This window comes from Drosophila subobscura, chromosome J (genome assembly GCF_008121235.1).
Source record: "Drosophila subobscura isolate 14011-0131.10 chromosome J, UCBerk_Dsub_1.0, whole genome shotgun sequence".
NCBI classification, from domain to species: domain Eukaryota; kingdom Metazoa; phylum Arthropoda; class Insecta; order Diptera; family Drosophilidae; genus Drosophila; species Drosophila subobscura.
In genome coordinates, this window is record NC_048532.1 from 11304779 (window position 1) to 11318767 (window position 13989).

A 13989-nucleotide genomic window follows, 5' to 3' on the forward strand; every position below is an offset into this window, starting at 1 on the left:
GCACATCTTTGTGGCTACTTAGCTGACCAAAACTGATGTCCAAACACACATAAATCCAGGCATGTCAAAGAGAAATCTTTGCCTAATGTTTGGTATACTTTGCCCACCAATTAATTACCCAAATAGAAAGCCAGACCATCACTTGACCCGTGCACCACTCAGACGCAGACTTGTTTTACTCCTAATTATGAAGGATTTTCGGGCTGGCTACGCCCTCCCTCCACATTTGCTATTGATTTATCTGGTCAACTCGTGGGAGGACAAAATCAATCCAGCAGGCACGCACAACAACAAAAAATCCAGTTATAAATAGGGCCGAAAAATACTCGCACCAATAGGCCTACTGCCCGAAAATACGTGAGAGTAAAGTACTTAAAATGCTCTCGCCAGTCAATTAGCAAGGCATTAATCTGTGAGTATCGACTTGCTCAAAGAAAAAGGCATTAACAATATGCTAATTTTGTATGCTTGAACGTCATTAAAGTGCGTGTTTCACACACTTTTTGAGGTGGTTCTATGTGCGCGTGTGTTGTATGACTTATGAAAGTGCTGAACGTTGAAACTATTGGCTTTTAATTCCGCCAAAAATACGCCTCGATTTTTCATTTTTCTGAGAGTAATATATCTGAGAAAATAGCTATAGGAAATGTATATAATATGTACTCATATCAGAGTAAACAGTAGAGGTAATTATATACCATAATACTCCGTGATTAATGTCCAGCTTTATAACGCACATGGAATCATTTATTTATTGATTTTTCATATCGATTAAGTTATTTCTGTGTGTCCTACCCAATTACCGCAATACCTTTTGTAGCATTTCGATTTCATTTGCTCTGTTTTGCCCTCTGGCATTTATAATCACAACCAAGCACATTAACCCCAGGGTCCTGACAGCTCAATTAACGCCGGGGAATATCAAAAACAATTGTCTGGCAAACAGAAACGAAAGTGAAAGGATATGGTGTACAATTTGCTTTGCGTGTGCGTTTCTAATGAATTGTTTGCCATTGGTTAATGTCAAATCTTAGCGGGGGAGCTCGAAGGAAAGGTCAACAATCACCGGGAGGACGTCGAAGCTGTGTGGGAAAATCATTACCATTTCAGTACTTATTTTTGTGTGCCTCGTGTTCCCTTTTGCAGCTGAGGATATCCACCTGAATGATCTATACACCCGATACCGCCAGAGGCTGCGCAAGTCGCTCTTTACATCGGGCCTGCTGACGTCTTTGCTGGCATGTGTGGTGTCGATAATAATTGGCATCGTTTACGAGCAGGTAAGCACTCAGCTTAGATGCAAAGCCTCAAGAAATCTTTATCCATATGTGTTCGTTCCACAGCATCTGGTGCAGACGCTGCTGCTGGCACTGGCGGCCATTATCTCTGGCTCCATACTCACGGCGCTGCAGTTTCCGGCCGTGCTCAGCTCTCCGGCCGCAGCCTTGGCCTTTGCCATCGTCACCACCTTCTCGCTGGGCACCATCGCAGCCATAACCGGCGATGAGCTCGCACCGCTGCCCATGTATGCATTGTTTCTGGTAAGCTGCAGCTCTCTCCTGCTCCTACATTTAAGTAAAGGATTATGTCTCTTGTGTGTGTGTGTTGCAGTGCATCCACTCCATGCTGCCCATATCGTGGCCCGTATCCGTGGTGTTGGCCCTATTCATGACCGCCATTCACATCGTTTACCGGATCGGCACCAGTCCGGACTATGCACCCAATTTGCCAATGGTAAGTCGTTCATTTGCATTCTCCACACAAATAATTGGATTATTTTTCATCTGTTTGTGGGGCATTACTATGGGATTACTGTATTCTGGGGGTGTGTTTTGTCAGCAATTAGTTAAATGGTGTTTTCCGATTTGTTGGGTATCTTTTGTTGAAAATAAATGGGAATCAACATATTATGGTATCCATTTCTTTCTACAAATACTTTTTGTTTGAAAACAAGTGGCGCAGACAGGATAAACCTGCAGCCACATAGAAGTTTTCTGCACTCGGAGAAAAATGTTTAGAAATTGCAGAAAGTTCTTCAAAATATTTGATAGAAGATTTTGTTCGAGAGCGGAGATGGCAAAATGCAAAGTTTTTTCGCTTGCTTTTATATATGAAAATTAATAAATTTAATTTAAATATAAAATATTTTTCCTGCCAATTAAATAAAGTTTAAAATGTTTCTCTGAGTGCATTCAACACTCAACTCGTTTCATTCTCGAGAGCTTAAATAGCTTCGGTATATCCACGTGGATACAAATAATTAGTTTCTGCACTCGTTTCATGGCCCGTCCCCTACTTTATATGGGAATGCACGTAACGACTGCGGTCTTCCCCTCACACCCCACACACAACACCCCCTTCAGTGATGCTTCGTTAATTAGGCTGCATCCTGGTTTCCCCCTAGTGGAATCTCTGGTACAGCGGGGATAACGATGCGTTATGTGCTGCGCTGTGAGTGTGCTCTCTGTGTGCTTTGCTGGCTCGTAATTGCCTGGTTTAGACATTCGTTATTTACGAGTTTTTCTAGATATATGTACATATCTCAGTATCTCCTTACCCCCTTAGCTCTTTGGCGAGATTGTGATGCTGGCCAGTGCCTCTATATCCGGTCTTTACTATCGCATCATGTCGGATGCCGCACACAATCGCACGGTGGACGGCACACGGACGGGCATCGAGCAGCGCGTAAAACTTGAATGCGAACGGGAGCAGCAGGAGCAGTTGCTGCTCAGCGTGATACCCGCCTACATAGCCGCCGAGGTGAGTATTGTAATTGCAAGCGCAGTATATTTATATTCCCTGATTCTTCCATTCTCTCTCTTTGCAGGTGAAGCGCAGCATAATGCTGAAAATGGCCGATGCCTGCCAGCGAGCCGGCGGACAGGCCTCCACTTCGGCCACACGCTTCCATGAGCTGCACGTTCAGCGGCACACCAATGTCACCATACTGTTTGCGGATATTGTCAACTTTACGCCGCTCTCCAGTTCGCTGACGGCCAGTGATTTGGTCAAGACACTCAACGATCTCTTTGGACGCTTTGATCAGATTGCTCAGGTAGGTTTATCTCAGTTAAAGATTTACAGATAATAATTATGTTCTATTGTGTATCATCTATAGGAGAACCAATGTCTACGCATCAAGATTCTGGGCGATTGCTATTACTGCGTGTCGGGTCTGCCCGTTTCCCGTCCGCAGCATGCCACCAATTGTGTCAACATGGGCCTGCAGATGATCGATGCCATCAGGTGAGTGCCAGCCCATTGCCCACTGCCCACTGCCCTTCTGCCTGAATGGTTTGGCTCTGCTGTGGGTTCTGTCAACATTTGCATTGGCTTCGTCATCACGTATACGGCATGTTGTCTGCCTGCCTGCCTGTCTGTCTGCCTGCCTTTGACTCTGCCTTTCAGTTGGTTGGAGCTGTGTACGGCCATTTGACACTCTCCGTTTGTTGGTTTAACGTCCAGTTGTAAATCTTTATTACACTCACAGTTGACTAAATCATTTTGTGGGTGGTTTAAAGGTGAAAAATAAACAGGATAATTTCCCAAAAATTGCAATTTAAAGAATTTAATTAAACTTAAAAAAAGCCACTGCGAATTGCTTTCATTGGCACGCCATTCCATCCAATTAAGAGGCTGAGCTTCGAAGGCTTTAATTGCCGCCAGATATTTCTCCAATCCCTCGGCTTTACGGAGGGCCATTAAGAACGTATTATGCAATAAAAGAAACGCGAAAAATGTGAGGCAGAAACCTCCATAAAATACAATAAACAATATCGACACAAAAGCCATTTTATTACACGCGAGGATTTATGCACACAAGTGGCCCCCAGGATCAAGCAGTCTCTCGCTTTCACTTTCACTTTCACTTCCATTTTATTTGATGCTTTCTCCCTGAGCATTTCCATTGTTTGTGCTTTTTGTTTCGCTGGCTTTTTTCGCTTTTCTTTATTGTGCTGCCTTTTCAGCTTTTGGTCTTTTAATCTTTGGCTGTTGCTGCCCAATGGCCAATCTCCTTCCTCTATCTGGTTGGCCCTGAGACGGAGCAAGGACTTTTGGGGTAGCATTGTTTAACAAGCAGCTAGGGAAAATGCCCCTAAAGTTTCTAGCAGCAAAGAAGGATTTCTTTAATTATGAATTACCTTTGCGATTTTCTTTAATAATGCTCCTAAATTATGCATTTACATTAAAGCCTGATAAAATCACCCAGAAGATTTGAGACCATTGGGATCCATTATTCAGCATTATGGCATTCAATCAATCCGAACTTTTCCAATTGGAAACTTTAACACTCAGAGATTCAGGGTCACAAGAAAAATACATAGAGGAATACTCCAGAGGGATCCCATGCGAGTGTTCGGCTCATTTGACCCAGAGACCCGTAGAAAATGTTAATAACTCATGAACTTGTCGGACTAGCCTTACGGTTCGTAGTTACATTTTGTTGCTGCCGATTTGCGTGGGGAGTTAACAAAGAAATGGCTTACCAATGCCACACATTGAAGCACTCTTAGAGCCAACCTCGCTGGCCAGAGAACCTACAGCCTTTGTTGTACATTATAGCGGCTCGACTTGGACTTGGCCTGTGTTTTATGGCCCATAAAATTGTTTATACGAATGCTCCAACTAGCCCGTGTAGTTCTTTGTACCTATTCTTGGTATCCTTAGTAATGCATAGACCTCAAGCCAACCCTCATTGTTTGTTCTCGTTTAAGTAGCCTTTCCCTTTGGTTTGGTGTGGTTTTGGTTTGCTTTGGAGCCTCCTTTCTCATTGTTTATGCCATTTGCCTTTCTTCCCTTTAGACACGTGCGTGAGGCGACCGGCATAAATGTCGACATGCGAATTGGCATCCACACTGGCAACGTACTCTGCGGCGTCCTTGGCCTACGCAAGTGGCAATTTGATGTTTGGAGCGATGATGTTACCCTGGCTAACCACATGGAGAGCGGCGGCGTTGCTGGGTATGTACATAATGTACTTTCTACAAGTGTTTATGTAACAGATAGTGTGTGCGTATGTATGAGTGTGTATCCTTTGCTTATTTCCCTATTATACCCGTACAACTGATGAATGACAACAACAACACAACAACTGCGACGTGCTGGTAGGTGTGTGAAAAATATACACACAGCCCCAGCGGGAGACGATGCTGAAGGGTGCTGCAGGGGGAAGCACCATAAACGAGTCAAGCTGTCGTAATGGCAATTTAAATTAGCCTTCACACACACTCGTACTAGTGGCAATTAAGAGGGGTTCTCAGTCAGGGTTCTCAATACCAAGGGCAGGTGCCATTAAGGAGCACACTTAGAGGTCTACAAAATATACAAATATTTACCTTGAATGCTAGTAAACTTAGTATAAATATTACATGGTTTGGCAAACCGAAATTTAGTTAAAACGAAAATGGAAGAAGGAAATTTGACAGCATATTTAATTGCAAAGATTAAAAAATGGAAAGATGGTTTTGAAGCTGTTAAATATTTACTTTTTATCGTTTGCCAATCTATTAGCAAGAAATCATGGATATTAAAAAGCTACAAATAATTTATTTGCTCAGATAAAATCCGGATTTATTAATTTATCGTACTTAAACGCCCACACCCCAAACCCACACCCAACAGGTCTTAGAATTGTATACAAAATGAGCATCGAACATGTGGAAATGTTTTTCTTTTCGCTTACAATTACCGTTACGTTACCTGTAGTCACACACACACACACACACACACACGTACACGTAGAATGCAATTATTTGAAATTGAATTCGAATTGCTCAAGTCAATGAGCCGGAAAACACTCAGACGCCTCAATTCCGACTTTACGCACGAACTCCTCTTCGTAACCGAAGGCGCAAAAAATAAGCAAACAAGAATTAGAGAGGGGGGGCAGTAAATAGACAAACATTCCGCTTGCATTTGCATGTGTGGGTGTGGGGAGATTGAAAGTGCTGAAGAAATGAAAATAAATACAGAGAAACGCCCTATGCGACGCCCTACGCTGAGTATTCATCATCAAAAAGGTAATCCTCTCATTCGTTTTTGTTTATCTTTCTGCAGACGCGTACACATTACGAAGCAAACGCTGGACTTTGTGGGCGACAAGTTTGAGGTGGAGCAAGGGGAGGGCGGCAATCGGGATCCCTATTTGGCGGATCACAAGATTGAGACGTATCTGATTGTGCCACCCAGGCCGGCCTACATGTACAGCGTGCCACGTGTGGTGGAGTGCATTGAGCACAGTGATCCAAGTCCCACGGAGGAGGGCAAGGACGCTGTGGATGCACCGGAATCGGTTCATTTGCAGTCCCATGAGGGAAGCGATGCCGCCACTGAGAAGCTGCTGCCCACATTTGTGGAGCAGCCTCCACCGCTGCCCGATGAGAAGATGTCACCCACTTCGGTCAATAGCCAGGAGGTGGCACACCATGCCCCACTCGTCTCGGCTGCCTCCATGTCCATCAAGGAGCTGTCCGAGGAGGAGGAGGAGCCGGATGCCGATGAAGCAGCCGCTGCGACCGAGCCATTGATGGCCAAGGATCAGGACAAAGAGGAGCCCAAACCAAATGGCGCACATCGTGGCAGTGGCGACTCGGCTGCCTCCGAATCGGCAGCAAAATCCGCTGCCCTGTCCCTGCCCGCCGAGGATCTGCTGAGCATGAGTGGCAGCGAGAGCGGCATCTCCAACAGCGGCACCCAAGCGGCATCCACCAATCCGACCAGTGTCACACCCACAACACCAGCACCAGCGGGCGGGGCTTCATCTGGCTCCAACAGCCTCACGGTGGCCGAGGCACCTGAACGCTCGCGTAGAAAGTTGTCCGTTCAAGGTGAGAGAAAGAAAGAACCTTACAACAGAGCCGAAAATATCGCATACCATCAATCACAGCACCCGTAAGGGTATCAAGACTTCAGCTTGAGCCAAGCAATATAACTTTATTCACCCAAGCCATCCCACAGGTCTGATGTCCTTTGCCGACAGACGCCGCTCTTCGGGCGCCTTCATCGAGGGACGCAAGTTGTCCATCCACAGCGGCGAAAGTTTCCGCAGTCATGCGGGTAAGTCCTGCTAGGGAATGGTGGGAGGAATCGCTGCCCCTTTCCGGTACACAGCGCAACAGTTGAAAATCACTTTCACAAATGAGAGGCCAAACCAGAACAGACCAGAGCAGGTTATGCATAATTTTATCGCTCTGCCAGAGCAACTTTCGCATCGTAAATTTAACAGAGGATTGCATTTGTTTGCGGATTGCCTGGCCTTTGTGGAAACTTTCACCACTCCCATGCACGTGGCCATGGAATGTGCACCGTGGAGCGTGGAGCCACGGTACACGGCGTGGACGGACCGTGGACCAGGGCAATTAAGCCGCTTTGACAGTCAGCTGAGTTTTGTTTGGCCTTTTTGACTGGTACTCTTATTTTATTTTTCCTTTTTCGGCCATCAGGTTGGTTTTGTGCTTGTTGGTTTATGAGTTTTAATTTGCCAAGGACATTAAGTGCGGCATGCGGCATGTGGCAAAGTGAGTTTGATGGCAATTTTTAATGCGAATGGGTGACTTTTAATGAGCTTGTCTGACGGACCATAGAAGCTGAGCTGCTAAGCTTGTCAGCTTTTCAGCGTGCAACAAGCGATAGAGTTTAAAATGTTCATTAATAATGGATTTTTAGTAGAGTGATAAAATTTCACAAAGTTGCAAAGTTTTTGAAGGTTATTAGGGGAGGACTTTTGGGGTGTTGGCGAGGTTTACATTCCTGGATGATCTCTCGTCTTAAATTGTAGCGATAGATGCCTTAAAGGGTGAGGGTTTTGTGGGAGATTTTTAGGTGCATTTGGCCGTAACCTAATCCAGTTAAATCCTAAACCCCTTAGGTCATGTCACCCGCAATCGGCCCTCATCGAAGATGACAAAATATGTGGAATGCTGGGGCGCAGACAGACCCTTTGCGAATATTGCCGAATCGAAGCTGGTGAAAAATATTGGACTAGCGGTGAGTTTCAAGAAAAAGAAAACAAAGTATTTGAAAATAAATTTTAAATTGCCAAAATTGAATCAAATCCCTGTTCGAAAATACTAGAAAAGGGTAGAAAAATGACTCTCAAAACTTTATTATTATGTGTCCTTTCCGTTCTCGGTTCTCGCTCGTTCTGCTGCACAGAGCATCGCCATGATTGAATCAAATTTACTTCCACCAGAGCGTAAATGTTTCAATTTTAATTTCTTTGGACCGCCCACGGAGCTGAAGCCATTCACCATGTGGTACCGCAACACGCCCCGGGAGGCCATGTACCGTGCCCAGCCGGATACGCACTTCCGCTTCGACCTGATATGCGCCTTCGTGCTCTTCCTCTCGCTGGCCATCGTTCAGTTGATTGTAATCGAATTGTAGGTGTGAGATCAACTGCCATTAAGCAACTTCTTGACTCTCTTTCCTCTCTTTACTGCAGAAACCTGGCCCTGCTCGGCTCCCCTGCTGGCCAGCTTTATATCCCTGGGCCTTTTCCTCTATCTGAGCAACATGTCCGTGCCGGATGTGCATGCCTCTGCCACGGAGCGCAACGGTCCTGGCCAAGTGGTGGCCAGCAGCCGCTACCTGCGGCTGGCCATGTTCATCATTGTGAACATTCTCATCTCCTCCTGTGCCGTATTTAGTGTGGTAAATATTACTTCTGGTAGTTAATGTTGAATCGAATATTAAGGCGTCTATCCCCTGCTTAGATTAACTTTACGTTACCCGAGGAGTTCCGCAGTGATGCTCTAAATGGCAACCTTTCGGCCGTCAATTTCACGAGTGACTTCTCAAATTTCACTCTGGCCGAGGACAGTCTGCCGCCGCTGGACATTGCCCATGCCATAACCACGGCACCCATTTTTCTGTACTGCTGTGCCATCAGTTTGGCTGGCATTTCGGCATTTCTACGTTCGGGCTTTATTCTGAAACTGATTGCCATGCTGGTGGCATTGATTGGGCAGGTCACAGTGCTGGGTTATAGTGATCTCTATATGCAATACAATCGGCAGAACATCGAATATGGGTAAGAGATAGCATTAAATATTTATCTGCATTTATTTTATGAATTTATTCCCTCAGCCTACCCTTGGAGGTCAAGGGATTCCTGCTCTTGATGGTGGTCATCCTCGTGTTGCACACTCTGGATCGCCAGGGCGAATATGTGGCACGCACGGATTTCCTGTGGAAAGCTAAGCTCAAGGTGGAACAGGAGGAGGTGGAAACCATGCGGGGCATCAACAAGGTAAGCCAAAAAATTACCCAAAAATACATTTCATAATTCATTTGATGTTGATTTCAGATTCTGTTGGAGAACATTCTGCCGGCTCACGTGGCAACACATTTCCTGCACTTGGAACGGTCCACAGAGCTCTACCATGAGAGCTACTCGTGCGTGGCCGTCATGTTTGCCTCCATACCAAACTACAAGGAGTTCTACGACGAAACGGATGTCAACAAACAGGGACTGGAGTGTTTGCGTCTCCTCAACGAAATTATATGTGATTTCGATAAGGTAAATATCGTAGATATATTTCCATATAATCTTAAACGTATAGCTTAAAGTTTTGTATTCCGTTTTAGTTATTGTTGAAACCAAAGTTCAGTGGCATCGAGAAGATTAAAACGATTGCCAGCACCTACATGTGTGCCTCGGGTCTGAGGCCAGGCAAGGAGGATGGCGCCACGGTAAGAACCTTTGGGAATATCTCTACTATCTCTGTGTATATGTGTACTATATCTTCTTGTAATCCTTGTCTCTTCAATGCTTTTACTAAACTTGTAAATAACATTCCAACACACCTCGACACGATTGACTAATCTAGTCACGTAGCTTTGCGGTAAGTCTCACCAAACTTGTTCAGTTTTTCCTACTAAAAGTTAGCCACAGTGTCTAAAATGTTTAATTGTAGCTGAAGAAACAGCATTTCCCGCATTCAATTCAATGTTTGCAATTAAATCTAATCAGAATTCCATTGATCCACCTCCTTTTTGTGTAAATTGTATTTACTGTTCAAATGCCTTTTAATCGCCAGCTTAGAACTTTAATTAAATTTTTATAACTACCAAACAAAAGGGAAAATCAAATCCCATTGAACGCCCAAACAAAAAGGGCAAAGGAGAGAGAAAATAAAATAAAAATGGAAAAAAAAGGGTCGCCAAATGAGGGTTGTAGAATCCACTGGGCAGAAATTAGGATTAGCTAGAGCCAAAGGGGACGCTCAATTGGTTTCCGGGCAATAAAGACAAAATCGAATCGGGACTAACGCAATTTTCTTTCTCTTTCTCTCTGTTCACTTCGAATGTAAAAGGATGAAAAGCGCACCGAGGAGCACAACGTTGTCATATTGGTTGAGTTTGCGATTGCTTTGATGTCCATATTGGATTCGATTAATCGCGAATCGTTTCAACGTTTCCGTCTCCGCATCGGACTCAATCATGGCCCGGTCATTGCGGGCGTGATTGGTGCACAGAAGCCACAATATGATATTTGGAGTAATACAGTTAACGTTGCCTCACGCATGGACTCGTGCGGCGTTATGGGACGCCTACAGGTGAGTCTTGTAGCAGGCAGCCAAAGAATTTAACACCATTTCCAATACTCCACTTTGCAGACAACGGAGAACACAGCAAAGATACTGATGGCAGCTGGCTATGAGTGCGAGTGCCGAGGCCTCACCTATGTGAAGGGCAAGGGAAATCTAGTCACATATTTTGTAAAGACACCATTCGATGGGAAATTGTAAAGTCATCCTCAGCCCAAAACATTTTGATACTATATAATGGATATATATTTAAACTTAGCTTCACTTCCAGGCATCTTCTTATTTATTTGTTTAGTTTTTAATAAATTTGCAAAGCATTTAAAATACGCACACACAAACACACACGCGCACACACACATGTTAAGTATTTGTTAGCAAAAATTTGTTTTTAGTTAGTTGATAGATTTAAATTGTTATTAAATATTTTTCTTACGATTTATGCATAGCGATCACTTAAACAGCGAATAATTATATGGTACGATTCGAATTAAAATGTATGCTAGACAAACAAAATGCAAACTAGGCGCAGACAGAGCCCGAGCCCCATGAAATTATACCCTAATAAATATATAGCAAAATATATCCCTATAGTAGATACATTTACCAAGAGGCGCTCCACCAATTCTACCCTTAATTTCCCCCTTTCCCGCTATACATAATTTGATATAAATCAATTTAATTATTTATGTTTATGTGCCATGTTCATATTACTTTCGAGCGACACTAGTTAAATTCTTTGAAAGAAACAAACTCTAACTAAAACTCTATATATTTTTTTACTAAAGCTATTTTTTACTAACTATTCAGCAGCCCCAAATAATAATATTACTGTCTAAGATAAAGGCCACCAAAGTGAACTATTTGTAAGTGAAAATATGAGCTCAATAAATGCATCTTGAGTACCTAACATATCCCAACAAAATAAATACATACACTATACCTCCGATGGAAACTGAACCTGCTATAAGTCCAGATGGATTTCAATTCAATCTGTTTACTCTACTTCCCACAACTATTGTACTATCTCTATGTATACCCCAAAACTATGCAAAACTGGGAAAAATATTAATATTAAATAAAACCATCAATTTGCAGTAGTTCTTAAACTATGTAGACCCATTGAAATATATGTATTTGATATTATTAAAATAGCTTGAATCTATGAGCATTCATGGAATAATAATAAGTAAATAAATGGAATCCTTACAATATGTTTTTTCTTCTTCTAAATACTAATAGGTTTTTTATTGCATTTTTACAAGATATTTTACATGGTTCATTATGGGTTTGGTGGGTCATAATGTGGCAACTATGAACGTGGAATCAGTTATCAATCAATCCAAAATTGATTTAATTGTGCAGACTATGACCAAAGATCCGCGCTGATATCTACCAAGCAAAACAATAAACAAATCTTCGAGCACTCAACTACTTAGCTTGAGGAGTTTATAAGAGAAATTTCTAAAAAAATAATAACAAACAATTACGTTAGTTTGAGGGGCCAGAAAATTTCCTAAAGAGCGCCTTAAATTTCAGGCATCGCTGTACCCTTTTGTAATTTGAATATGAATTATGAATCTCTTCCCGTCTATTGAAAATACATAAATATCTCAAGTACTTCTTGGAAAATACGTCAAACTTCCTTTGATCTCATTTTTCAGACCGCAGTCAATAAACAATAAACGCTCTGGGCAAATTAATGTTTAACTCAGCAAAGTTCCCCCTTGGTTGCCTTCGTAAATCATCGCATCGAATCGTATCGGTTGTTTGTTTATCCATCAAGGAGCGCTTGGTCAGCGTTCTCTGATCACCATTCAAATAGGGGCCCAAAGCAGGCAAACCCACCCAAAAATGGAGCTCAAGTCGCGAGCATTTCAGTTTTTATCATAGCGTCGCAAGAGGCAGTGCGTTAGTGCGTGTTCCCAGCTTACATGTGAGTGCCGCTTTCTTTCAATATAAATAATATACATAATATAATATATTTGGATTTGTATTAAAATGTACAAACTAAAACTAATTAAGAGCTAGAAGAGATTCCGTAGACGGATCGGTGTGTGTCGCAGAGTGGGCTCTCGGCTAGAGATTCAGTATGAGAAACAAAAGACAGAAACAAAATGTATAACAAATCACAGAGCAAACGGCAAACAATATCAGGAACCCGGTGATACCGTTTCGTCTCTAAAAGTGCGGCAAGCACACCTTTCCCGCAAACAGTTCGGATACCACGGTTATCCACAGTGCCAGCACAAACATTATGTAGGAAATGCCAATCTTGAAGGTATTGGGCAGCTGGTAGGCCTGTCCCCCAATCTCCTCGATGTGAAAGCCCAGTGGAAAGACCACAGCGGCCATGCAGAACAGCACCATGGCCGCAAAGCCCACCCATCGGGCATAGGGTATCACATTTCGATTGCACGAAGAGGAGGCCAGCAGGATCACAGTGGTTGTGATGCAAATGCAGCCCATGAAAATGCAAACCAACGCTATCAGCCATTCCGGCTGCAGGTCGGGTGTGTAGCACACTTGCGGCCTGTTGTAGAGGGTCATGCATGTCCACATCAGTCCCAAGCGTATGTCTCCTGCAATATAATTCGATTTTCAGAATGCTTTCCCTATGAAAACATCATTCACTTCCGCATCACCTGTGCCCGACTCCGTAATAATCCAATCAGGCAGCGCCAGACTCACAATGGCAAACACATCAGCGGCCATAAATAGCGTGGCACTTATTGTAGTTAGCTTATCCATTTTATTTATGTTTAATGTTTTATTTATGTATTGAATTGGAAACAGTGTGACCGCGGATTTATCGATCAAAAATACCGCCAGACCCTCGGAAATATACCATAAGATACCTTGTCATTTTCAAAATATACTGTTTATATACGATATACATATCTATATATGATCATTTATGTAGCGATTAATCTACATTGTACGCGCCATCTGTTGATAGTTAAATGAATTACTTTTACGATAACATTTACTTCAATTTTTCTATTAATTTTTTTTAAATTCCCACTTTTTAAATTTTCTGCCTCTCACTTTACCCCGTACGGTAACTGCGTTACCTTCTGTATTTTGTATTGAAAGTAAAGGGAATTGATTGGCCGAATATCGATGAATGCTAGTTCTTGGAGCTAGTACAAAAGAACTGAACCGAATCCTGATGGCAGTTAAATTTAAGTTCAATACAAATATTTGTAAATAGAGCAAATATTTAAGAAGGACAATTAGCTTATATTCATAATTTTTAACCGAATTTTGGGTTTATAGTAGAAAAACTAGCAATAAGAGATTTTTGCGGATGCTCTCGCCTTCGTTGGCCCCCCTTTCTATTAATAGCTTCGCAAGATAATTGCATTTACACTTCTACTGTAAGACGCCCTTTGAGTAGCCTCGTGTATAAAAATAGAAACACAGGTTACAATATAGAATT

At 42.9% G+C, this 13989-nt stretch overlaps 2 protein-coding genes across 2 annotated transcripts in view; one reads left to right on the forward strand and one right to left on the reverse strand.

Moving 5' to 3' along the window:
• The window catches only part of LOC117895307 (adenylate cyclase type 2), a 32826-nt gene extending 21319 nt beyond the window's left edge, over positions 1-11507 (forward strand). Inside the window, 20 exon segments of the mRNA XM_034802867.1 lie at positions 1147-1280; positions 1344-1541; positions 1612-1734; positions 2566-2760; positions 2828-3055; positions 3119-3246; positions 4804-4962; positions 6058-6827; positions 6958-7056; positions 7868-7986; positions 8155-8381; positions 8444-8465; positions 8467-8652; positions 8715-9031; positions 9088-9250; positions 9308-9520; positions 9589-9693; positions 9831-9845; positions 10317-10559; positions 10620-11507. Of these exon segments, the coding sequence (XP_034658758.1) occupies positions 1147-1280; positions 1344-1541; positions 1612-1734; positions 2566-2760; positions 2828-3055; positions 3119-3246; positions 4804-4962; positions 6058-6827; positions 6958-7056; positions 7868-7986; positions 8155-8381; positions 8444-8465; positions 8467-8652; positions 8715-9031; positions 9088-9250; positions 9308-9520; positions 9589-9693; positions 9831-9845; positions 10317-10559; positions 10620-10751 (3776 nt within the window). The 3' untranslated portion in view covers positions 10752-11507.
• Positions 11508-12517: 1010 nt separating this feature from the next.
• Positions 12518-13351, reverse strand: LOC117895313 (uncharacterized protein C16orf52 homolog A). Its single transcript, XM_034802874.1, has 2 exons — positions 13193-13351; positions 12518-13129 (listed from the first exon to the last, which is right to left on the reverse strand). Exons 1-2 carry the CDS (start codon positions 13296-13298, stop codon positions 12729-12731), a joined length of 507 nt encoding a protein of 168 aa, XP_034658765.1. The 5' UTR covers positions 13299-13351; the 3' UTR covers positions 12518-12728.
• Between the last annotated feature and the right edge of the window lie 638 nt (positions 13352-13989).